The sequence below is a fragment of the Cnephaeus nilssonii genome (genome assembly GCF_951640355.1).
Source record: "Cnephaeus nilssonii genome assembly, chromosome: 7".
Lineage (NCBI taxonomy): Eukaryota > Metazoa > Chordata > Mammalia > Chiroptera > Vespertilionidae > Cnephaeus > Cnephaeus nilssonii.
Genome location: NC_137078.1, coordinates 70849957 through 70877064, shown reverse-complemented (window position 1 = coordinate 70877064; position 27108 = coordinate 70849957). Strand labels below are relative to the sequence as shown.

General features: G+C 41.4%; 1 protein-coding gene across 2 annotated transcripts in view; it reads right to left on the bottom strand.

Annotated features, from left to right (window-relative positions):
• The window catches only part of SCP2 (sterol carrier protein 2), a 112915-nt gene that overhangs the window by 64011 nt on the left and 21796 nt on the right, over nt 1-27108 (bottom strand). Inside the window, exons 4-9 of one of the 2 annotated variants that reach the window (XM_079778303.1) lie at nt 18589-18720; nt 17074-17138; nt 13194-13320; nt 8140-8203; nt 2494-2580; nt 334-484 (exon numbers count right to left, since the gene is read on the bottom strand). In XM_079778303.1, coding sequence (XP_079634429.1) covers nt 334-484; nt 2494-2580; nt 8140-8203; nt 13194-13320; nt 17074-17138; nt 18589-18720 — 626 coding nt within the window. The remainder of the gene's footprint in view (nt 1-333; nt 485-2493; nt 2581-8139; nt 8204-13193; nt 13321-17073; nt 17139-18588; nt 18721-27108) is intronic. The other variant, XM_079778304.1, reaches the window with a different exon arrangement.

The following is a 27108-nucleotide window of genomic DNA, read 5'->3' as shown; positions in this document are numbered from 1 at the left end:
AGAAGGCCCCGATCGGCCCTGATCACTGGCCAGGCCTAGGGACCCTACCCGTGCACAAATTTCATGCACCAGGCCTCTAGTATATATCTATATATGTAAAAGCCTAATATGCAAAGTTCCACCTTGGGAGTTCGACCTAGCGGGCCAAAGAGACGCATGTGGCTCGCGAGTCGCAGTTTGCTGACCACAACCCTAACAGATTCTTAAGGATGGGTTATAATATTAGATATCCTAGACTGTTTTTCAAGCAAATTATATCCAGAGCCTATAGCAACCTTGAAATCCTTAAACAAAAATCTTTGATTAATTAATAAAACAGAACTTTAGATGTACCATTTTAATAACACTATTTTCTTCAAATGAGCTTGGCAAATCAGTCATCATCTCCTGTGCCAGAATCTCCACAGCTTTGGACTGAAGGCCGTACTTCTGTACAAATTCTTCACTCGCCAAAATTGCTGCTGCAGCACCATCGGAAGTGGGACTAAGAGGAGGTAAAAGTAATTATTTACACCTGGTCCACCTCAACCCTAAGATTTCAGACTAGGGGTTCTTTCTGGGACAAGAGGTGACTGCGTGTGCTTGATGGTCACTGGATGGTCTTCTTTGTGATATCTACAGTTAAATCTTATATATGCTTCCCTCCTGAGGGCTGAACCTCTATCAAGAACTTAAATGCTGTCAGTCACTGCTTAGTCTCTGAGAATCTCTCTCAAAAAGTTTTTAGTGCAAAGAAGCCTGGACTTGCTTTTGTAGGTACATGAAGCATCTTCTGGTGACTTCTGAGAAGTATGCAAGGTCATTCCTATCCCAGTATAGCACAGATTCTGCCGTAGGACTAACTAGCTCCAACTCTGCTATCTCCCAAACAACTCAGTCTTAGAATCCTTTCAAAAACTGGAAAAGGATGGAATAGAGGATACCAGAAAGTCCATGCTTTGGTTAAGACTCTTGAGATCTCCTCAAAATAGATCTTTCCTTTAGAGTAAGCTATGAAGGAAAGTGACAAATGATTGAGCCTTCTGTGAGTTCAGCTGGACTTTATACATGGGCAGACCCTCATATTGTAACAGATAAAAGCTGGCCCTACTTGTTCACTTGCATCCCAGCCAGTATCTCCAGGGCGCAACCAGGTGATACCTTGGCACAGGCAGGGCCTATGCAGTACTAACTCAGTATTCTAGGAAATAAATATTGTCAAGCAATTTTTAAGATGTAACTGTTACCATTATTAGAGCTATGATTTTTTTTTCTTGGTTTATGCTTACTCTTAGCTACTATGGTAGAATAAAATTTCCTACAGTTGAAGCATAGAGCAAGGGAAAATCTTGGGACTTCAGTGGCCTCCTAAGTCTTATTTAAATGAATAAATACACTTAAAATAAAGTAGGTAGGGGGGATGAGGACAAATATGTGACACCTTAATCAATAAAGAAATTTAAAAAAAAAAATAAAAAAAAAAATAAAGTAGGTAGAAGTCATGAGAGAAGAAAGTAAAATATATAATTTTCCAAGAGAAGAGACAGTCTTCTCCAAGCAGGAGAAGGAAGTAAGGGTACTCACTCCAGAGTGAGGACTACATTTGTTACCCTTGTAATTAGCTAGTTATTGATAATAGAGAGGAGTGAAAATAAGGCCAGACATTATAAGCATGTCCATTGGGGCAGCCTCACCAGGAAGCTGCAATTTCACATTCCCAGGGAACCACCAGTCCATTCCCTGCAGATCATTGGGGGAAGGGACTGGGCAAAGGGGGAATGCACAGTAAAGTGGGGGTGGGGTGACATAGGAGAAAGATTAACACGGTGGTGCTCAGGTAGACATCTCAGAGGGTGTACTGCTTCTTGCATTGCCCTATAGTCCTAACAGTTAGGGAAGGTGCTTGCCTGTCAATCTTGCCTGGAACAAAGAAAACAACTAGAGGGAGTGGAGCCACTGCAAGCATGGGAAATCTGAGAAGGTTAAAATCCGCAAAGGAATTCTATATCTTGCTCCCTTTGCTTTGCTCCTGCTTCCTTGCACTTCTCCATGTTCCCTCCATCACCATGTGGCCCCACGCGAACCCCACACTCAATGAACCGCAGCTGGGAACACAAGCTAAGCTGGCCTGATGCTAGACTGGACTGTGCAAATATGGAACAGAGGCTCCGGGCAGTGACTTTAATACTAGCCCTGCTGAAGACACAGCTGGACGTTTTCCTTGGCAGGATGCAGGGAGATGGGACCTTGGAAACTCAGGGGTCTAATCCCACACAAATAAATATCCCTCATTCTCCCACGTGAGTCTCAGAAAATTCCTTTTCTTGTGACATTGCAAGAAGCCCACTTCCCCAGCAACAGGTGGGGACACAGAGAACACCCCACTGATAATGCATTGGTAGTTCTATAGAAAAAGATAGAGTAAAGATATAACCAGATACAGAGCCTAAGGTTTACCCGAGTGGGGAAGGGAGAAGCAATAACTTCAATTAAATATTAAAATGTTTTTCTTACCAACATTGTAAGACAGTCAGAAAATCAAAAACTTTTCGAGAATTCATCACTTCATCTAAACTGTATTCCTTTTGGAACTGGGAATACCTAAATGCAAAACAAGTAGTTATAGAATGTTAGGGAGCAATTATAATTTTTTTATTGAAGATGTTCTGGTCTAGAAGTTAAAGAGAAAATAATATGTAAGTATTCTTTTCACAACCAAAAGCTGGGCTTTTATAAACATTTTTCACCTTTAATAAACAAGTCGTTTGAATTGCATTTTTTAAAAATCCTAACTTCAAAATACCATATGCTGTACAACAAAAAATTTGACTAATTTTTGTCCTGGGTTACCCTCATGGAGCTTCTAAAACCTTCGGAATTTCCTGAGAGATAAAAGTGTCTTCGTTATGCTAATAAGGTGATTCTTGTGGGCTTCTTGGGGGGTGGGGCGGGCACAGGAGTCTGCTCACCAGAAAGAGAAAGACTAACCTTGTGAATACAGGGTTGGGACTTTTCAGCCAGTTTGACCCTAGGGAGAAGAGGGGGGCAGGAGTTTGAGTTCAATCATGTGGCCAATGATTCAATTGAGTATGCCTGCATTATGAAGCCCCAATAAAAACCATGGCCACTGAACTTGGTGGAGTTTCCTGGTTGGTGAGCACCAAGATATACTAGGATGGTGATATGCCCTCCATGGGAGAGAGGGCATGGAAGGTCTGCATTAAGAACCCTCCTAGACCTCACCCTATGTGCCTCTTTATCTGGCTGTTCCTGAGTTGTATCCTTTATTTTTTACTTTAAATATATTTTTATTGATTTCAGAGAGATAGTGGGAGAGAGAGAAAAAGAGAGAAACATCAATGATGAGAGAGAATCGCTGATCAGCTGCCTCCTGACACGCCCCACACTGGGAATGGAGCCCGTAACCTGGGTATGTCCCCTGACCAGGAATGGAACCATGACCTCCTGGTTCATAGGTCGACATTTAACCACTGGGCCATGCCGGCTGAGCATGAGTTGTATCCTTTATAATAATAGAGATGCTCCTAAACTTATAATGGCATCACATCCCAATAAAGCCATTGTAAGTTGAAAATATCATACATCAAACATGCATTTAATCCACTGAACATAATAGTTTAGCCTAGCAGTTTCTACTTAATGTGTATTACTTTCATACCACGGTAAAGTTAAAAAATCCTAAGTCGGAGTTGGGAACTATCTGTACTGTAATAATAAACACAGCATTTTCCTGAGTTCTATTAGTCATTCTAGTGAATTATTGAACCTGATAGAGTCATGGGAACCCCTAATTTATAGCTAGTTGGTAAAAAGTACAGATGGCTTGGAATCCTACTTGCAGCTGGTATCTGACCTGAGAGGGCAGTCTTGTGGAGGACTGAGTCCTTAATTCATGGTATCTGCATTAACTCCAGGTGGTTAGTGCCACAACTGAACTACAGTACACCCAGATGGTGTCAGACAAATTGGAGGTTAAAATAGAATACCATTTCTTTTTCCTGGAGAATTATAAAACACTAGTTCCTTAAAAGCAAAATTAAATGATTTGCATTCAGCTAACTTTTGTGGTGATGATATTATGCAATTCTGTTTAATGATATTCTTAAGTAAATAGACAAAACCTATAATAAACTATATGCATTCTTCAAAACACATTTTCTTTCTGCCCGTGTCTCAGTGGTTAAGCATTGACCTATGAACCAAGAGGTCACAGTTCAATTCTCTGCCTGGGTTTCGGGCTCCATCCCCAGTGTGAGGCATGCAGGAGCCAGCTAATCAATGATTCTTCTCTCATCATGGTTCTTCTATCTCTCTCCTTCTCCCTTCCCCTCTGAAATCAATAAAAATATATATTTTTAAAGACACACATTTCCTTTCTGATCACTACAAAGAAAAAATTTACTTTTATCCCCTCTGGCTCCTCCAACAATATAATCAGATGGTTTCAGATATTGCTCTGGTGAAAATAGCAGCAGCAATAAACACTATAAGGTAGTTTCTAAAAGTAAACTTCAATTTGTGTAGAATAAGCAATTCAAATGTTTAGAAATAGAGCTCATGTAACCAACATCTACATTAAGTGTCTGCACCTTTGCTTCTAAAGTTAACTTTGACTATCACCAACTTTCAAAAAATACCTTATGTGTGCCAGATCCTGTGCTAAGCACTGGGGACATAGACATAGTCACTACTAAGGAACTCAGTCTGAATCCATGAAAACAAATATGCCATTTTAATACAATGCAATAAAAGCCACAATAGAAATGTTATACAGGGTGTCATGGGAGTACACAATATGTGCATCAAACCCAGATATAAGAAGGAGCTTCCTCTATAAAATTAAGTAAATAGAGGAAGTAAGAGAATTCCTGGCAAAAGGATCAGCACATGCAAAACCTCTTGAGGTGAAATAGTTCACTGAATCTAGGGCATGATGTTTGGGAGGCAATGTGGAGGCAAGGTGAAGAGATGGGGAAAATGAGCATTGAGATCTTGCTCCCCTGCACATGTCATTAGTTTGGCTCAAATACACTCTTACAAAATTAAAAAAATATATATGGGAAAGAAGAAATGACTGAGGATCAGATTATGAGAGGACAATATATGGTGTTTACATTTTATCCTGAAAACAATGAGAAACTACTAAAGGATATTGAGCTGGGAAATTACATAATCAGACTTGTATTTTTTAAAAGGGATAGTAAAAAAGGCAAGTTAACCAACTAAGAAATTGGGGCATTAAGTACAGCAAGAAAAAATAAGGAGCTAATGTACAAAATTGGAAGTAAAAGATGGGAGAAGGGATAAATTCAAAAGATAGTATGGAGGCGGGATTCTGTTCATCCCCAAATCATCTGCAACTCACACGGGACACTGAGGGAGATGGCAAAGTCAAGGACAACTTTACTATCTTGAATAATTAGGTACATGTTATGTCACTCGCATAGATGAAAAGTACTGAAAGGAAACAGGGTTGAGAGGAAATGATAAATTCTCTATGAACATGTTGACTTTGAAGTATCTGTGGGACAAGCAGGAGAAAGTTACAGACACAGGTCTGAAGGCTCAAATGGCATGGGTTATCTCTAATATTATACTATTTATCATATATTCTCTCTGCCTTTCATTATTCTTATAACTTGTGAGGAAGCCCTTGAGAACAGTTTCTTAGTTCAACCTTCTTAGAAATATATAACAGGGTATCTCTAATGACTGGTCAGCAAACATAGAATTCTCTTTCTTCACTAGCCAAACAAAGCAAGAAGTTAGCACCTGAAATTTCTGAGCCAAACCTAGAAATTCTTGGCTGTTTCAAAGAGTTTTATATAGTAAGACTCTGATCCAGAAATAACATTTGCCTATTCAACAAAATTGAGAACTTATAAAATGTAATGGAAGATCCATGCAAACAAGGTACTTATCTGTCTTATTCATTGCTACATCACTAGCCGCTAAAGCAATGGCTTGCACATGGTAGGCTACTGGATACATACTATTGAGTGAATAAAATTCCCTTAGAAGAATGCTGAAATGAGTGGATAAATGAAAGCCTGCTTAGACACTGGGTTAAATGAGAGAAAGACTGGGAAGCTTTGATTCCCTGGGGAAATCAAGAGCGGCTCTTTGGAGCCTCAAAGCCAAGAAACTGCACTGCTGTGAATTCCTCAGTATGTTGGTACAGTTCTTTACAAGTTTCAGGAAATCCCAAGGATTTTTTTTTAATATATTTTATTGATTTTTTACAGAGAGGAAGAGAGAGGGATAGAGGGTTAGAAACATCGATGAGAGAGAAACATCGATCAGCTGCCTCTTGCACACCCCCTAGGACTGGGGATGTGCCCGCAACCAAGGTACATGCCCTTGACCGGAATCGAACTTGGGACCCTTGAGTCCGCAGGCCGACGCTCTATCCACTGAGCCAAACCGGTTTCGGCTATCCCAAGGATTTTTAATGGTTCTCCAAGTTCTAAGGAGTTTAGCTCTAGACTATCTTTGTTGACTTAAGACTGCTCATCCTAATTCTACTATTCAGTAAAGGCAAAGTTTTATTGAGTGTACATTATGCTCCAATACCCTGCTCAAAAATCATCATCAGAGGAGGAGAAAGACTCATAAATAACTAAATATGATACAATGTGAAGCATTGTGAGGCAATGAAGCTCATGAGAAAAAAATCCTATCTAATAAAAGAGAAATATACAAATTGACCATACCTCCGCTATGCCCACCAGCCAATCAGGAGCGAGTATGCAAATTAACCCAACCAAGATGACAGTTAATTTGCATATCCAGGCACAGAGGGAAGACTGAAGACAGTGTGGAAGGAAGACAAGTACTGCAGAAGGGAGCGAAGCTGCGGAGAAGCAAGCATGGCGGCGGAGAAGGGAGGGAAGCAGGTGGGGCAGCGGAGATGGGAGGGAAGCAGACAGGGCGGTGGAGACGGCCGCAGGAAGCCCTATTCTTGCAGGAATCTTCCTGCAATGGGCCTCTAGTAATTAATAAGGTATTAAGAGAAGCAATGCTATTTGGGTTGTGACTTGATGGGTAAGTAGATTGTCTGTTTCACCAAACAAAAGAATGGAAGAAGCATATACTGGGTAGAGCTAACAGCATAAGTAAAAACACAGAAGCAAGTCCTAAATAGTACATTTAGGAAAAACCAAGTAATCTGGTGAGGCTAGAGATTGGGAAAGTAGTAAGAAACAAGACTAGCAAAGTAGAATGGGGCCAAATTATAACAGGCTTATTATGACATGAAGGAATTTGGATTTTATCGTAAGGAACGGGAATTCTCTAAAGCTTTCACAATACCCTTAGGTATTTTACAAAATACCCTTCAATCTAGAGCACTGAATTCAATATTCGTTAGATATTATCTAAATTCAAGCATTAATTTTAAAGTAGCTGAATGAGAAGAGCTAGCAGCAGCAATGAAGTACTAGGAATATGTGAGAATAATCTATTTATGGCATAAAATGTTCCTTATTGTGGTTTTCTGTGTATTAAATATGGCAAAATTTGTTTAATAATTCAGAAACAATTTACTGAGCAGTTATTATGTTCCAAACTCTGTGCTAAAGATAACAGATGACTCTTCCCCTCAAAGAGTTTAAAATCTAGAAGAAAAATATAAACATTATTTTGTACTACTTAGAATGATTCTGAGCAAGTTACCTAATTTCTGTAAGCCTCATTTTCCTCATCTATACAATGAGAACAAAAAGGTCTACCTTATAGGGTCCTTGAGAAGATTAAATGAATATGTATATAAAAGTATCTAACACAGTGACACAGAGTTGGCATTATTATTTTATTGCCTGGTGATATTGCTTTTGTATAGATTCTAGTTATGTGGCACTAATTCAATTGTCAGTGAGCCAGTTTTATTTAGCAACCATTAAGTACATGCTATGTGTCAGGCATTGTGTTAGGCACTAGAGGATTCAAAGATTAATGACCTGTGTAATACACATGATGTAATTTTACTTCAAATTATTTTTTAGGATATGAATAACCATATTATTTTGCCAGAGTAAGAGTTAATGACAGTAGCATAATTAAAATACATTATTAAAGTTGCATGTTATATAGCAGGATAACCCAGATTTTCACTGTATTTCATATACCTGAAATACTTACGGGTTATTAACTGAGTGTTTATGATTTTTCCATCCAATTTTTGCAAAGTGTTCAACTTTAGTTCCTGTAGAGAAAGCAAATATCTATTAGTGACTTAATGTTTTTCTACTACTTGTGAGCACATGTTACAATGGATACTCAGTGTCCTGCTAAATATTTCTATATTTTCCCACAGATATCAGGATTGAAGATGTCAACATTACTCCCTCAATAAATATTTCTTAATCATTAAACTTGGGTATATTTAATGAGTTGAATCAAATAATAGGCATGCAGGGGGGCAAAAATAGGTATACAGTTGTTCTTATGGAAAATAATACAATAATAAATAATAATACAAGAATAAACTGTTTCATGTACTCACAACTGTAAACCCATCCTGTATAATATGAAAATAATTCAAACTGGCCTATTGTATCTACTATAACTAGGGTCCAAGTTCAAAAACTAGAAAATATAGCCTGGGACCACATTGGTTTTAAGACACAAAAGCACTGCTAGCAATTTTTCAGGAAGTCTGCCAAAACATCCCAATGCCCCCAGATGAAGTGATTTTTACAGCTCACACTATGCTTCAGAGCCTGCTCTTCTTCTTTGCTATGATGAGACAGAAGGGTCTTTTGAGGAGTTACGTCCTAACATGGAATGTGTATGTTTTTCAAATTCCTTAACAGAAAGTTTAAAGAATAGTGTCAAGAAAGCAAAAGCAGGCACATTAATGAGGTAAAATTTGTAAAATGAATTGAATTCTCCTCTGAAGCTAGAAAGACCATGGAAGAGAAAAAGTCAACTGACTGGAGCTAATAATATTATGTTAAAAATGTCACAGTAGCCAAGCCAGTGTGGCTCAGTGGTTGAGCACCGACCCATGAACCTGGAAGTCACGGTTCGATTCCCAGGCAGGGCACCTGCCCAGGTTTTGGGCTCAATCCTGGTGCGGGGGGTGCAGGAGGCAGTCAATTGATGATTCTCTCTCATCATTGATGTTTCCATCTCTCTTTCCCTCTCCCTTTCTCTCCCTGAAATAAAAAAAACAAACAAACATATTTTTTTAAATGTCACAGTAATATGGAAAGTCCTCAATTCTGTTTTATCTCTATCTTCTCTATCAAGGAGAATGATCTTCAGAGCAGAAATAACATAAATATAATTGAGCCAATCTTCTCTCAATTCTAATTTTAAAAAGGGAATAAGGTAGATTCCATTCCACACTGGTGACTTCATACCAATAGAGTGGTGATCAGGAGGCAGCCACAAAGAACAAGCCACAGCATATTAATATCTTTTTATTGAACTGATGAGAAGATAAAAGGAAACATGGTATCTAGATATCAGCAAGACAATTAATTTTTAGGACATCTTTTGGGATAAGATAAGGAAATAGTGTAGTGTGGATTTGGGTTTTTTCTTTTGTTTTTGAGGGGGCTTTCCTTTTTGGTGTTGCTAAAAATATAGGGGTTCTTCTGTCAAGTTTAGATAATACTGGCTTAAACAGAATTAAATGGATTTCTTTACAGCAAGATATTAGGAGCCTTTACTATTGCTCCAAATTATGTATTAAGACTGCTCAACAGGGGGTTAAATATGAAGCAGTTCCCTGACTAACTGACTCACATTATGGAGCATTTTATGAGCTTAACTAGTAGCCCGTTTGCACGAAGATTCGTGCAATAGACCTTCATTCACCTGGCTGCCTGCACCAGTTTTCTGCCGGCACCAGGGACCCAGGCCTTGGCTGTGGCCACCGCCTTCTGCCTTTTTCAGGGTCGGGGCTTGGCCCCGGGCGGTGGCCTTGGGCTCGGCGGCACCCAGCGTCCCTGCTACCGATCACAGGAGCCGACCCCCAGTGGTTTCCTGCGATCGGTGCAGGCTCCCCGCTGGTGCCCAAGGCCCGGAAAGCCTCGGCCCCTGGGACCCCCGGGAGGGGCGGGAGGGGCCGGGCCACGCCCCCCCAGGTGGCCGATCGACCCCCGGACCCCCGGGAGGGGCGGGAGGGGCAGGACCACGCCCTCCCAGGTGGACGATCAACCCCGGGACCCCCCGGAGGGGCGGGAGGGGCCCAGACACGCCCCCCTAGGTGGCTGATAGCCCCAGGCACCCCCCGGGAGCGTTGGCATGGGCCCGGCCACGCCCCCCCGGGGTGCCGATGGGCCCGGCCACGACCCCCGGGGTGCCAATCGCCCCAGGCATCCCGGGGAGTGGCGGCATGGGCCCGGCCACGCCCCCCCGGGGTGCCGATGGCCCCAGGCACCCCCGGGAGCAGCGGCATGGGTCCGGCCACGCCCCCCCGGGGTGCCGATCACCCCAGGCACCCCCGGGAGCGGCAGCATGGGCCCGGCCACTTGGCACCACCATCTTGAACTTCTCAACGGCGGATATGCCACCCGGAGTCCCGCCCCCAGCCTCCTGCCGGCCCAATCGTGGGCATAGCGGAGGTGCGGTCAATTTGCATGTTTCTCTATTATAAGGTAAGATATCCCATGGAACACACTGGGAAATGACAGACATTGATTAATGACTAAAATCCTAGAGAAAAATATCTAGTGCTAACTAACCACTAACCTGATGTGATGAGTGCATAAATGGGCGCCTGGTGAGACACCAAGTTAAATAAGAGAAAGACTTGGAAGCTTTGATTCTCAGGAAAGCCAAGAGCTGCTCCAATTAATATTTCTACCAAAAACTGGATTAGAAAATTAAAAGGGCACTCTCACCAAACCTGAAGATGGGAGGGACCACTATAATGTTAGATCCAAATAGTCTTCAACAAAGTTCATCAATGGGATAAATCAGAATATAACTAAACAACCAACTCTATTCTTGACCCCCAAAACTGAGGCCATCACTGACTATCCTGTTTGTTCCCCACTATCCACAAGTATATTACCTTGTTTTATTTTCTTCACAGGACTAGTCATTATCTGAAACTATCTTAGTTTTTCTCATGTATTATTGTCTCTCCCCTACTAGAAATTTAAGCAAAAACCTCAAATCTCATCTGTTTGTTTATTGCCTGAGGATGAATGCATTAATGTACCTAGTTCTTTTTTCCTCCTCAGTGCCTATGGCGGTCTGATTTTGCAGTTTCCTACCACAAAAGAAATAGAGTATGTTTCCCTGTCCCTTGATTGCAAGTTTGCCATGTGACTTGCCATAGTTAACAACTAAAGTCTCAAAAGGACTTGCGTGTTGCAGATTACGCTCTGGTGCTTCTGCTTCACCATGAAAAGAATATACCAGGGCTGGTCCTCTAGTCCCAGGTGGAGGAGGTGAGACATATGACCCAGTCAAATAACAGAGCCTGTAACCAACCTCCAGTCATATGATTAACCCAGACAAGAAGAGCTGGCTCCCAGCTAATCTACACACTTGTAAACTATATAATAAATAATTGTTGTTTAAAATCACTGAGTTTTAGGGTGGTTTATTACACAGCAAAATCTGACTGACATACTGCTATATTCTAGTGCCTAGAACAGTGCCTGAAATATGAGAGCTCAATAATGTTTTAAGTGAATTATTTAATTGAAAAAGAAATGGACAGGGAATAGCCAAAGAGGTAAGAAAAACCAGGAGAATGAGGTGTCACAGAAGCCAAGATAAGAGAATTTTTTTAAAGTGATCAAAGGGTTTAATGCCTCTGAGGTCTATTCAATCAGGTTTGAAAAGTATTTACTGGATGTGGCAACATGGTGGTCAATAGTAGCCTTGAGAAAGGAGGGAAGCAAGATTGGAATAGACTTTCCAAATGGTAAGAAATCGGCACAAAAAAGAAAATTTCTATAGCCAAAGACTAGCAGTGCTTCTTTATTCAATCCTACCATTCCTCCTTGAAGATATTTTTCCTTTTTGATTCCTTATTTTGGCTATCAAACTTGACATATTTTTCCTACAAAGAATAGGAATACTGGACTGGTTGGCATAGCTCAGTGGTTGAGCATCTACCTATGAACCAGGAGGTCATAGTTCAATTCCCACTTGGGACATATGCCCGGTTGCATGCTCAATCCCCAGTGTGGGGCATGCAGGAGGCAGCTGATCAATGATTCTCTCTCATCACTGATCTCTCTCTCTCTCTCTCTCTCTCTCTCTCTCTCTCTCTCTCTCTCTTTCTCTCTCTCTCTCCTCTAAAATCAATTAAAAAGTAAAATAAAAAAAGAATAGGCGTGCTGGACTTTCAAGCATGAAAATTTTCCTTCTTATCTCACAATACACAACAAGGCACTGGTTCAGAGTCATACAGTGAAAAATAAAAATCCTATCTGTATTATCCCATGCTTTAACTGGCTAAGACAGGCCAATTATTGACCATCGGCCAAAAAATTAATATGTTTACCTACAAAAGAAAAATCAAACATGAAAGTTAAACCTCATAAAATACTATGGAATGACAGATGATAATGTACTAAGTATTAATTTGACAGCCCTGGCTGGTTTGGCTCAGTGGATAGAGCGTTGGCCTGCGGACTGAATGGTCCCAGGTTCGATTCCAGTCAAGGGCCTGTACCTTGGTTGCAGGCACATCCCCAGTAGGGGGTGTGCAGGAGGCAGCTGATCATTGTTTCTCTCTCATCGATATTTCTAACTCTCTATCCCTCTCCCTTCCTCTCTGTAAAAAATCAATAAAATATATTTTTAAATAAATAAATAAAAATTGACAATAAAAACCTGTTACTAAAAATAAAATTTGTACTAGAAACAAAATTTCACTATATAAACCTATTACCAAGAGCAAGCTTTGAGTCTCATTATTATTTTCAAACTAATGTACAGTCCACAATTAAAGCAGATAAGATTTATATTAGTTTTCCTATTTCAATTTCTGATTTCAATTTCTAGGTACTTCCACTATGATGTCCTATATATAAATATGTTCTCTACAACTAAGTTCTATACAGACTATTTTTTCAACTTAATGCAAAAACAATTTTATATGTTGTATATCCTGGCACACTCCACAGTTCCTTAGTAAACACCTGCTGTTTCTCATCAGATCTATATAACATGTATACAACATGTACTAACCAATAAGCCGTAAAGTTTTTTTAACATACCGTATTTTTCCATGTGCTCTTTTCCAGCACCCCCAAACATCTGAGGAGCAAATGGTGCAGAAGACAATTCATACTTATTTATCAGGACCTCCATATGTTTATCAATTGGATTAGTCCTGTTTGTAGACTAAGAGAGGAAAAAACAAAATTTAATAAGCACTTGACATGATAATGTCTCTTTCAACTATTACAGTGTTACTAAGACATTTGTTTATTCTAAGTGCAATGTAAACAAAAAATGGACAATGTGAATAATATCAGTCAGGAAATACTTTGAACAAAAACATGGCATGGAAAATAATCAAATGACCAAAGAGGTATAATTCTTTCAAGAAACATTTATAAAGAATCTCAGCTTAGTTGGTATGGCTCAGTGGTTGAGCATTGACCTATGAATCAGGAGGCCACGGGTTTGATTCCTGGTCAGGGCACATGCCTGGGTTGCTGCTCAATCCGCAGTATAGGACGTGCAGGAGGCAACCAATCAATTACTCTCTTTCATCATTGATGTTTCTATCTCTCTCTCTCTCCCCTTCCTCTCTAAAATCAATAAAAATATTTTTTTAAAAAGAATCCCATATGTGCCACTCAAGGTGAATAAAACAGATCAAGTCCCTGCTCATCTGGCATTTACATTTGAGAGGGAGAGGGGTTGAAAGGTGATGAGGACAAAAGTAAATAATCCTATATAATAAAGATGTAACATGCAAATGGTCGTTACTCCGTGAAGCCTAACAACTGACCGCATAACGACCAGATCACGGATCAGCAGGAGGGTGGGGCAGCGAGCTACAAGCAGGCAGCAGCGAGCTACAGGAGGGGGCAGGGCAGCAAGCTATGAGGAGGATGCGGGGGGGGGGGGGGCAGAGGGAGCTACAGGAGGGTGGGGCAGCGGGCAGAGAGCTACTGGAGGGCTGCAGTGAGCTACTGGTGAGCTACTGGCACATGGATTCGTGCGCAGGACTACTGGTCTATATATATAAAACCCTAACATGCAAATAGACCGAACAGCGGAATAACTGAACAACCGGTCACTATGACATGTGCTGACCAACAGGGGGCACGCACAGAACATGGCGGGAGTCAGCAGCAGGCGGCAGAGCACGGAACATGGCGGGCATCGGCCGCAGTGGGATGGTGGAGAAGGTGAGCAGGGGAGCCAGACAAAGCCATGGCACCGGTCACTGTCATTGGGGCGAGCCTCTGGTGGTTACTGAAAATTCTTTGCTCCTGTGTGCCGTGGTCTGCCTGGCATCCACTGCCGGCGCCAGAGCCGCCTCTCACACCAGCTGCCATCAGCCAGCAGCTGCCAGCCCCAATTGCCCCTCAGGGCTTCTCCACCTCCTCCTGCTCCTGGGGGGCAATCGGGGCCGACAGCCGCTTCTCGCACCCGCTGCCACTGACGGCCCTCCTTGCACCCACTGCCGGTGCCGGCCCCGCTCACAATCGCAGCCGGCGCTGAAGCCGCCGCTTGCACCTGCTGCCAGCGCCCAACACTGGTCCCAATCACCCCTGAGGGCTTCTCCATCTCTCCCTGCTCCTGAGGGGTGATCAGGGCATCAGCCACCACTCACACCCGCTGTTGGTGCTGGCCCCACTTGCACCTGCTGCTGGCACCAGCCCCAATTGCTCTGCGCCATCAGCAGATGAGAGTGGGGCCAGCACCATCAGCATGTAGAAGCAGTGGCAGTGGAAGTGGGGCTGCCAGCAGACAGGGAATCGGGGACATGGAGGATGGGCTGAGACCCACCCTGTGCCCACTGCAGCCTCGCGGCCAACAGTTCCTTTCGTGCACTGGGCCCCTAGTAATGTAAATAATAATGCTATAAATAATAAATCTAAGACTCACTAAGACAGGTAAGGGCTCAAATAAAATAAAAAATGAAAAAGAAGTTACAACTAATACAACAGAAATACAAAAGATCATAAGAGACTATATGGCAAGCCAGCATGACTCAGTGGTTGAGCATCACGGTTTGATTCCCACTCAGGACACATGCCTGGGTTGCAGGATTGATCCCCAATGTGGGATGTGCAGGAGGCAGCCAATCAAAGGTTCTCTCTCATCATTGATGTTTCTGTCTTCCTCTCCCCTTCTCCCTTCCTCTCTAAAATCAATAAAAATCTATTTAAAAAATAATAATTTCTTTAAAAACTTATCATTTGAATTTTTAATTATTTCACTTTCCAATAAATTCTATTATTTTTCTTTTCAGGCCAGTAGAGTTTTTTTTATTTTATTTTTTTATTTTTTACAGAGAGGAAGGGAGAGGGATAGAGAGCTAGAAACATTGATGAGAGAGAAACATCGACCAGCTGCCTCCTGCACACCCCCCACCAGGGATGTGCCCGCAACCAAGGTACATGCCCTTGACCGGAATCGAACCCAGGACCTTTCAGTCCGCAGGCCAACGCTCTATCCACTGAGCCAAACCGGTTTCGGCCCAGTAGAGTCTCTTTTTGAAATTTCCTATACCCTTAAGATATTTCCAAGCTTGTCTTTTATTTCTTTAAGCATAGTAAGCATGCCTAAATCTGAGTCCAAAAAATCCAGTTTATGAAGTCTTCAAACATCATTGTTTACTGTGCCTCATTCTCCTGGTTCTCATTGTGCCTCGTTCTCCTGGTTCTCAAGTATGGTGCCTTGTTTTTCTAATGCTTGGCTTTCTTTGACTGCATGTCCTTGAAAATTTACTTGAAGAGTTCTCTACACAGCAGCAGTTCTCAACCTGTGGGTCGCGACCCACAGGTTGAGAACCGCTAGCAGCGTCGCCTAAAACCATCAGAAAACACAGATATTTACATTACGATTCATAACAGTAGCAAAATTACAGTTATGAAGTAGCAACAAAAATAATTTTATGGTTGGGGGTCACCACAACATGAGGAACTGTATTAAAGGGTCACAGCATTAAAAAGGTTGAGAACCACTGCTTTAAAGCAAAAGCACCTTAGAATGCTGATCTTTATTTTCTGGCATTGACCTGCAGTTCCTCTCTATTGTTAGCTCTTTGAGGCTGTAGAATATTTTTTTTATGTTTTATTCAAATATTCTAGTTTATATTTTATTCAAGTATTCAGTAGGAGAATTGATTCAAATAACTTGGCTTACCAGAAACAGAGAAGTCCCACATATTATTATCTTCAATTAGTTGAATAAAATTAATTTTTGAGTGAATAAATGACTTTCAATTTAATTAGATAAGTCCATCTCAAATTCAATAATCTGACCTCTCTGAACATCAATTTCATCATTCACAAAATAAAGAGGTTGAACTAAATTATCTTGATCACACTTTACTGTTTTAAAATACCAGGATATATGTGTACATATACAATGCTACCTTTTAGCTTTTGGGTTATATCCACTCATTTAACAACTGTGCCAAATTATGTTCTACTAGAGGCCTGGTGCACAAAATTCATGCACTCGGGGTGGGAGGAGTGGGTCCCCTCAGCCCAGATTGCGAGAGGGCACAGGCCAGGCCGAGAGACCCCACCAGTACACAATTGTGGCTGGGGAGGGACGTGGGAGGTTGGCCAGCTAAGGAGGGACCATGGGAGGGCACCAGAGCGTGTCTGACCCATCTCGTTCAGTTTTGATCTGCCAGACCCCAGCAGCAAGCTAACCTACTGGTTGGAGCGTTTGCCCCCTGGTGGTCAGTGCACATCACAGCGAGCGGTTGAGCAGCCTTCGTATGTCATTAGCATATTACACTTTGATTGGTTGAATGGACAACCTTATGACTGGACACTTAGCATAAAGGCTTTTATTATATAGGATGTTGCTTATTTACAGGCGCTATTTATGGTAGTAAGATGGGCAAAGCTTTTCTTATAGTGTCATAACAAATCCAAAATAATAGTAAATGAGACCCACTGTTACTGAAAGAGACCCCTTCTCCATCTTCTCAAACCCAAGAGCCAAGACACAATCTGCCACACCTGGAAAGAAAATGTAATTATTTTGAAATTTTTAATTTCCAGACATTCAACAAAATACATTAAATACTCTAATTTAAAAAAAATATGTCAATTTATATAAAATTTAAAAACATACTATAATCCTACAAATTTTTTAATAAGTGAAAAATTAGGGAAAATTCTTAAATGCTACTAGGTAAGAGGGAAAAAAATTAAGAAAGTGTTTCATTCTTTCTTTGATCTTCAATGTTAATAAGACTTGATTAATGTGCCTAAACCGGTTTGGCTCAGTGGATAGAGCGTCGGACTGTGGACTGAAGGGTCCCAGGTTCAATTCCGGTCAAGGGCATGTACATTGGTTGCGGGCACATCCCCAGTAGGGGGTGTGCAGGAGGCAGCTGGTCGATGTTTCTCTCTCATCAATGTTTCTAGCTCTCTATCCCTCTCCCTTCCTCTCTGTAAAAAATAAATAAAATATATTTTTTAAAAAAGACTTGATTAATGTGAAATATGTTTCAGTGAACAATAAATATGAATAAGTAATTTTGAATTTTAAACCATTACATTAAATACATTTATTTTAAAAGGAATCCTGATCAAAATATCAACAGAATAATTTTTGGAGGGTGGGGCCCTTTAAAAAAATGATGTTAAAGTTCAACAGAACAGCAAAACAAGACAGAATTGACAAAAGTTGTCTTTAAAAAAGAAAGAAAAATAACAAGGCAGAGGGGACAGGGGATACTAGCATTGTCAAACAGTATGACATTGTAAAGCTCCAACAACTAAAATACTGAGTATGGAGCAATAGTCAACAATCAGTCCGAACAGAATAAAGGATCTAATAAAAGACCCTAGATTATTTGGAAATATAAAATATGATATATACCAAGAGAACTGAAAGTCACACAAAAAAACGTGTACACAAATGTTTATAATAGCATTATTCATAATAGCCAAAAAATGAAAACAGCTGATAAAATGGATAAACAAATTGTGGAACATCCATACAATGGAATCTTACTTGGACAAAAAATGGAATGAAGTACAAGTAACATTCCAAAGCATGGATGAACTATGAAAACATAATGCTAAGTGAAAGCCACAAAAGGTCATATATCATATGAATCCATTTATATAATGTTCAGACTAGGTAAATCCACAGAGACAGAAAGTAGATTAGTGGTTATAAGGAGCTGGGGGGAGAGGGAACTGGGGAGTGACTGCTAATGGGTACAGGGTTTCTTTTTGGTGCAATGAAAATGTTCTAAAATTAGATAGTGGGGATAGTTGCATAAATCTGTGAATATATTAAAAAACACTGAATTGTATACTTTAACAGGGTGAAATCACATATCCCTTTATAATGTGTTATAAAGCCATCCCTCAGATGATCGAATGAAAACATGATGCAAGGGGATCAATAAACCCACATCTATTTCAGTGCACTAAACTAATAAGCACTACTCACCACCTTGAATCAGCTGCCGGGCCATAAACAAAGCAGTAGAACCAGTAGAACAGTTATTGTTAACATTGATTATAGGAATTCCAGTCAGCCCCAAACTGTGATAGATAGCCCTCTGCCCAGAGGTAGAGTCGCCTGTATAGAAAAAGAAATTAAAATTGTAATATATGCAGCATGGGAATTGTGGAGTTGCAACACAATATAATACCACATTATGATTTTTCAGTATTATTCCTTTGCCCACTATATTACATGGACAGAACAATAAATACACTATTAACATCTTACTCGGAAACAGTTTTAACATTAAGCACCCTCTATTCTGCAAATATAAAAAATTATCAAAATACAGAATGTAGAAAAAAAAAAACACAACACAAAGAATGTATGTGCACTTCCTTTACATAATACAGTGATAGGAAAGTAGAGAAATGACCAAGTAATAGCCAAGCAATTCAATATGGCTAGGGCTACATAATTAAGGAAGCAATATTTCATTTATACTGTTAGATACAAATCTTTAAAACTGTACCAAATGAAGAAAAAGCCATGATTTCCTCTTCATAGAAAGGATCCACAACTTCAAAAAGTTTAAAACATATTGAATGGTCTGGCTGGTGTGGCTCAGGGATTGAGTGTTGACCTATGAACCAGGAGGTTATGGTTCGATTTCTGGTCAGAACACATGCCCAGGTTGCAGGCTCAATCCCCAGTGTAGGGCATGCAGGAAGCAGCCGATCAATAATTCTCTCATTGGAAGTTTCTCTCTCTCTCTCTCTCTCTCTCTCTTCCTCTCTGAAATCAACAAAAAAATCCTCTCTAATAAAATGGTAATATGCAAATTAACCATCAATCCCCTACATAAGCCACGCCCACCAGCTAATCAGGGTGGGTATGCAAATTAACCCAACCCAAGATGGCTACAGCCACAGAGAGCAAGGTTTCCCAGGTAACAGAGCAAGCCAAGCTTTCCATAGCCGTTGCAGGCCTAAGCCTCCACTCAAGCTACAAAGTTTCAATTATAGAAGGTAAACAAATTCAAACAGAAAAGGTGGCAGAATGGAGCTTGAAAGAGCAGGCCAGGGTTGCCGGCGGCAACAGGGGAAGCAAAGCTTTCTGCACACCCTGGCAGGGCTCACCCGCTTAAGGCTACAAAGTTTCAATTGTAGAAGGTGAATTAACTGCCACAGAAATGGCTGCCGCCCCGGAGGGAGCAGCAGGCTTGGCTCCGCTCCAGGCTACAAAGTTTCAATTGTAGAAGGAAAATAAATCCTAGATACCAGGGCCTCTGCTTGGATTGCCAGGGGGCGTGGCTGGCCTGCAAACCACCACAGGCCCCTCGCTCAGGCCGCCCCATGCCCCAAAGGAACCCCACCCTGATCCGGGACACCCTTCAGGGCAAACCAGCTGGCCCCCACCCGTGCACCAGGCCTCTATCTTATCTAATAAAAGAGTAATATACAGATTGATCATCACTGCAACACACAATATAGCTGCCCCCATGTGGTCAAAGATCCTGCCCCCATGTGGACACAAGATGGCCACTACAAGATGGCCAGCAGGGGAGGGCAGTTGGGAGGCACCCGGCCTGCATGGGAGGGCAGTTGAGAGGGACCAGGCTTGCAAGGGAGGGCAGTTGGAGGTGATCAACCCTGCAGGAGAGGGCAGTTGGAGGTGATCAACCCTGCAGGAGAGGGCAGTTAGGGGTGACCAGGCCGGCAGAGGAGGGCAGTTGGAGGTGATCAACCCTGCAGGAGAGGGCAGTTAGGGGTGACCAGGCTGGCAGAGGAGGGAAGTTGGGGGCAAACAGGCTGGCAGGGGAGCAGTTAAGCATCAACCAGGCTGGCAGCGGAGTGGTTAGGGGGTGATCAGGCTGGCAGGCAGAAGCGGTTAGGGGCAATCAGGAAGGCAGGCAGGCAAGCAGTTGGGAGCCAGCAGTCCTGGATTGTGAGAGGGATGTCCGACTGCCCGTTTAGGCCCGATCCCACCAGCATCGGGCCTAAACGGGCAGTCGGACATCCCTCCAGGAGTCCAGATTGGAGAGGGTACAGGCTGGGCTGAGGGACAACCCTCCGCCATGCACGAATTTCGTGCACCGGGCTTCTAGTAGAAAAATAAAATAAAAATAAAAGATCCTGAGTGCCTGGGAAATCCAGAAAAATAGTGACCCAAGTTGAATACACATTTGACTACCTTTCCCAAGTAACATGGCCACCAATATGATGGGAACATCTGAAGGTACAGACTCTCCAGGAGTCTTCAAGGAAAACAGTAAGGTTCAGGACCTCTTTTTCAATAAATACACTGCATCTATTTGACCTAGTAAATTTCCCTTCAAGAATTCTCTTGATATCTTAAAACCTCAAGGAAATGATCATATATATGCACAAATATTCATCTATAATCTTGCTTATGATATAGCCTTTTATAATAACTAGAATTTAGAAATAATTTTTTTTTTATTTTAGAGGGGGAGGGAGCGAGAGAAAGAAACTTTGATTTGTTGTTCCACTTATTTATGCATTCATTGGTTGCTTCTTGTATGCACCCTGACTAGGATCGAACCCGCAAACTTGGCACATTGGGAGGATGCTCTAACCAACTGAGCTACCAGGCCAGGGTAGAAATCATTTTAAATGGTCCAAGACAGGATATCATTACTACTACTAAATAAACTGTAGTAAATCTGCAAGACTGAAATATCACGCAATCATTGAAAATGCTAAAAAGAGACTGGAACATCCTAAATGTCCATTAAAAGGGAGTAGATTAAATAAATTTTGATATATCCATTCTATGAAATACTACATCATCATAAAAAAGACAAGGAAGCTCTTTATGATATAACGTGGGATAGTTACCAAGAACTACTAAACAAAATCAGGCAAGCTACAAAATAGTGTATGGCCCGGGCTGACGTGGCTCAGTGGTTGAGCATCAACCTATGAATCAGGAGATCACAGTTCGATTCCAGTCAGGGGCACATGCCCGGGCTGCAGGCTTGATTCCCAGTGTGAGGCATGCAGGAGGCAGCCAATATCAATGATTCTCTCTTATCATTGATGTTTCTGTCTCTCCCTCTCCCTTCCTCTCTGAAATCAATTAAAAAATTATATTAAAAAATTAAATTAAAATTGTGTATGCATTATGCTACTGTGTGTGTAACAAAAGAAAGGGGAAAAAGGGAACTTACACACTCATACACACTTGTTTGTATATGCATATATTACCTCTGGAAAGATACACTAGAATTTAGTGAAATGATTGTCTAATAAAAGGGAACCATGAGACAAGGAAACAGAAATAAGAGTGAGACTTTCCACTATATAACCCTCTAACATTTGTATTTTGGTATCATGTAAATATTTAATCTATTCCAGAAATAAAACCTTAAGTGCAAAATGTTAATAATGGTATAAAAAAAAGACTTAATGACATGGAAAATACTGAATATAGTAAAATGAGAAAAGCAGGTTACCAAAAAGTATGTATACTAGGACCTTATTTTCTTTAAGAGAGAATGCATTCATAGTCACATATCAAAAATTAATGGTAGTAATTTCCAGATAATGGGATGACAAGTGACTTTTTATTTTATTAAATTTACTGAGGTGACATTGGTTAGTAAATTTATATAGGTTTCAAATATACAATTCTATAATATATCATCTGTATATTGTATTGTGTGTTGATTCTGTATCCTGCAATTTTACTGTATTTGTTGTTTCTAACAGTTTTTTTAGTGGAGTCTTTAGGGTTCTCTATATAAAGAATCATGTCATCTGCAAAATGTGACAATTTTACCTCTTCATTCCCAATTTGAATGCCTTTCATTTATTTCTCTTGCCTGATTGCTCTGGCTAGAACTTCTAGTCCTATGCTGAGTGACAGTAGAAGGGTGGGCATCCTTGTCTTGTTTCTGATCTTACAGAAAAAGCTTTCAGCTTTTCACCACTGAATATATTAGCTGAGGGTTTGTCATATATGGCCTTTATTATATTGAGGTACTTTCTTTCTACACCTATTTTATTTGAGTGTTTGTTTTGTTTTTTGTGGGTTTTTTTTTTATATTTTATTGATTTTTTACAGAGAGGAAGGGAGAGGGATAGAAAGTTAGAAACATCGATGAGAGAGAATCATCGATCAGCTGCCTCTTGCACACCCCCTACTGGGGATGTGCCCGCAACCAAGGTACATGCCCTTGACTGGAATCGAACCTGGGACCTTTCAGTCCACAGGCCGATGCTCCATCCACTGAGCCAAACCAGTTAGGGCTTACATAGTATTCTTGTATGATCCTTTGCATTTCTGTGGTATCCATCATAACTTTTCCTCTTTCATTTGTTTGAGTCTTTTTTCTTTTTTCCTTAGTGAATCTAGCCAGTTTGTCAATTCTGTTAATCTTTTCAAGAACCAGGTCTTTCTTGCATTAATTTCTTTCTATTGTCTTTTCAGTCTCAATTTCATTTAATCCTGCTCTAGTTTTTTTATTATTTCCTCCCTTCTGCTGACTTGGGATTCATTTGTTCTTCTTTTTCTAGTTCTTAAGATATAATGTTAGGTTGATTATTTGAGACTAGAAGCCCAGTGCATGATTTAATCATGCACGTGTAAGCTGTCTGTCCGCTGGTCGGCAGCTCCGAAGTCCCTGGGCCCCTAGGGCGAGGCGGGGCGGGGGCGTGGTCCTCCTGCGGCAGGAGCCCAGGCCGGGGTCTTGCCTTTGCCTCCCGCCCAGGAAGTCTGGGGCCGCCGCCACGTGCTCCTGCGGCCCAACTGCTGCCAGACTCCTCCCTGGGGAGCCAAGCCGCCCGCCCACTCCCCCCCCCCCCGCCCAACCCCCCACCCCCCACCCCCCACCCCCACCCCCACCCCCCCACCCCCCCGCCTCCAAACCTCCAAAACGCCGGCTCGGCTCGCTGCCCCAGAGGCCTGTCTGTGCCGCAGCACAGCCATGGCGCAGACACTGAGCTCGCTTCGCAGCTGGCAACGCGAGCTCAGCGTCCTGCCGGCCCAATCACCACCCCAGCCACCCCGAGTCCCGCCCCCTGTGTCTCCCGCTGGCCCAATCGTGGGCGTAGCGGAGTGATGGTAATTTAAATATTACCTTTTTATTATGTAAGATTTTTCATGTTTCTTGAGATAGACCTGGAATGATATAAACTTCCCTCTTATTACCACTTTTGCTGTATCCCAAGTTTTGATATGTCATGTTGTTATTCTTGTTTGTCTCTATGTATCTTTTAATCTCTCCTTTTATTTCTTCTTTGGCCCAGTCGTCCTTTCAGCAACATGTTGTTTAAAGTCCACATATTTGTGGTTTTTCCTACTTTCTTTTTTGCACTTAAGTTCCCATTTCAAAGCTTTGTGGCCAGAGTATATATGGTATGATTTCAATCTTCTTAAATTTTTTGAGGCTAGTTTTCTGTTCCAACATATGGTTTATCCTTGAGAATGTTCTATGTGCACTGGAGAATAATGTATAATCTGGTGTTCTAGGGGGAAAGGCTTTGTAAATGATGAATGTGTTCATTTGGTCTAATGTGTCATTTAAGGCCAATATTTCCTTATTGATTTTTCTGTTTGGATGATATATCCACAGTTGCCAATAGGATATATTTAGGTCCCCCATTATAATTGTTTTTGTCATTTCCTACCTTTAGTTCTGTTTAGTAGTTGCTTTATATATTTTGGTGCTCTCTGTTTGGGTGCACATATGTTGAGAAGTGTTATGTCTTCTTGATGTATTGTCCCCTTATTATTATAAAATGTGCATCTTTGTCTCTTGTTACCTTTTTATCTTGAATTCTATTTTGTCAGATATAAGTATGGCTACACCTGCTTTTCTCTTGATGCCATTTGTTTGGAGTATCATTTTCCACCCTTTCACTCTGATTCTATATTTGTCTTTCTAGCATATGGTTGGGTTTTGTTTTTTTAACCTATCTGCTACTCTGTGCCTTTTTATTGGTGAGTTCAGTCCATTTACATTTAGGTTGAATATTGATGTGTGAGAATTTCCTATAGTCATTTTATTTTTTGTTTTCTGATAGCTCTCTGCCTGAATTGTTCCTTTTCCCTTATGTTTCTGGCTATTTTAGATTGGTGATATTCTATTACTTTTTTCCTTTGTTTCCCCTTTTATATATTATATGTCTCAGTTCTAGCTTTTTGGTGTAGTTACTATTAAGATTATACAAAATAAAGTTTCATATGTACAGTAGTCCTTTTTCTTCTGAATACATCTTATTTTCATTCCCCTTTGCAAATTATGTTCTTGTTGTCACAAATTATCCCTTTTTATGCTGTGAGTTCATTTTCAAATTGCAATAGTACTGTCTTCTCCTTTTTGGTTTTTTAACATATTTTTATTGATTTCAGAGAGGAAGGGAGAGGGAGAGAGAGATAGAAACATCAATGATTGAGAGAGAATCACTGATCAGCTGCCTCCTACATGCCCCCTACTGGGGATCACGCCTGCAACCTGGGCATGTGCACTTGACCAGAATCAAACTTGGGACCCTTCAGTCTGCAGGCCAATGCTTTATCCACTGAGCCAAACCAGCTAGGGCTTCTTCTCTTTTTAAAATGATTTTACCTCCTTGAACCTTTATGTTATAATTAAATGTTTAACACCCTATTTTGCATAAGGGTTGCAATTTCCTGCTCTTATCTGTTATCTCACTCATAGTTTTGTATCCTTTTGTCTGTTTCACATAGATAACCTCTTTCAGTATTTCCTGTAATTCAGATCTTATTGTAAATTCCCTCAGCTTTTGTATGTCTGGAACAGTCTTTATTTCTCATTCATATCCAAAGGATAACTCTGCTGATCATTTCTCTCTTCCAATAGTTTGAACATTCTTCTAGCTATCGGATTTCTGCAGAAAAATCTGATGGTATTCTAATAAGATTTCTTTTCATGATTACTGTCTGCTTTTCCCTGGTAGCCTTGATAATTCTTTCTTTATCATTAAGTTTTGACAATTTATATATATAAAAAGCCAGTGACCAGAACACCATAATGACCGGAATGACCAGTCACTATGACACCCACTGCAGCCAACGAACCGGCAGATCAGGGGGTGGGGCCAGCTGGCCAACCTCCTGCGGCCCCTCCCCCCAGCCAGCCCTGCCCCTGATCGCGCCCCCACACACACACCAATCGGGGTTGGGGCTGGCCGGCCAACCTCCCATGGCCCCTCCCCCAGCCATTGACCCCCGATTGGCCCCCCACCCCATTTTGGGGCAGGGCTGGCCGGCCCACCACCCACAGCCCCTCCCCACAGCCCCCCACCCCAATCGGGGGTGGGGCCCACCAGCCAACCACCCGTGTCCCCTCCCCCCCAGCCAGCCCGGCCCTGATTGGGCCCTGATGGGGGCAGGCCAGCCGGCCAACCTCCCGCTGTCTCCTCCTTCCAACAGGCCTGGCCCTGATCCACCCCAATCAGGGCCTGGCCAGCCGGACCCCACCCATGCACGAATTCATGCACTGGGCCTCTAGTTTTAATATAATGTGCCTTGGAGAAGGCCTTTTTTGGATTGAGATAATTAGGTGTTCTCTTTGGTTTTTGAATTTGAGGATCCAACTTTTCCATAAGTTTGAAAAATTCTCAACTATCTGAATAGACTCTCTGTTCCCTTTTCCCTCTCTTCTTCTAGTATACAAATTATTCTTGTTTCAAAAAAAAAATGTTTTTATTGATATTTTAGAGAGAGAGAAAGGGAACAGGGAGAAAGAGAAACATTGATGAGAGAGAAATTTCCATTAGTTGCCCCCTGCATGCCCCCTACTGGGGATCAAGAGGCAACCCAGCCATGTGCCCTAACCGGGAATCGAACCAGCAACCTCTTGGTGCATGGATCAATGTTTGACCACAGAGCCACACCAACTGGGCTACACATTATTGCTCTTCCTGATGAAGTCAGATAGTTCTCGGAGAGTTCTTTCATTTATTTTTACTCTCAATTTTCTATCTTCTTTCATCTGCATCATTTCTAGATTTCTATCTTCAATACCATTAATTATTTCTTTAAGTGGTCAACTCTCTTTCCTAAGCTCACTAGTTCATTTTTCATATCTTTGGTTGAGTTCTTCAGTTCCAAAATTTCTATTTGGTTATTTTTAAAAGTTTTAATCTCTTTGGTAAAGTATTCCATTTATTCATTGATTTTATTTCTGAGTTCATTAAACTGTCTATTGAGTTTTCCATGTCTTTACGTTTATTTTCTGGAGATTTTTCACTTGCTTTCTGAGCTGCCTTGTTACCTTGGTTATCCATGGTATTTGATGGATTATGCCTCTGCCTAGGCATTTATGGTAATGAAATCTGCTTTTTTAAAAATAGTAACAATTTTCTACCAGGCAGGCTAAGATGCCTTTCTTTTGTTTTCCAGTAGGTGGCGCTGGTGCACAGGTTGTTGTGGGGTTTTTTTTTACTTTCTCTTGCACTGCTCTGGCTTCTCTGGCTTCTCAGATCTCTGTGGGCCTGGTGGAAAATGCCCTATATTCATTCCCTGGAGAGG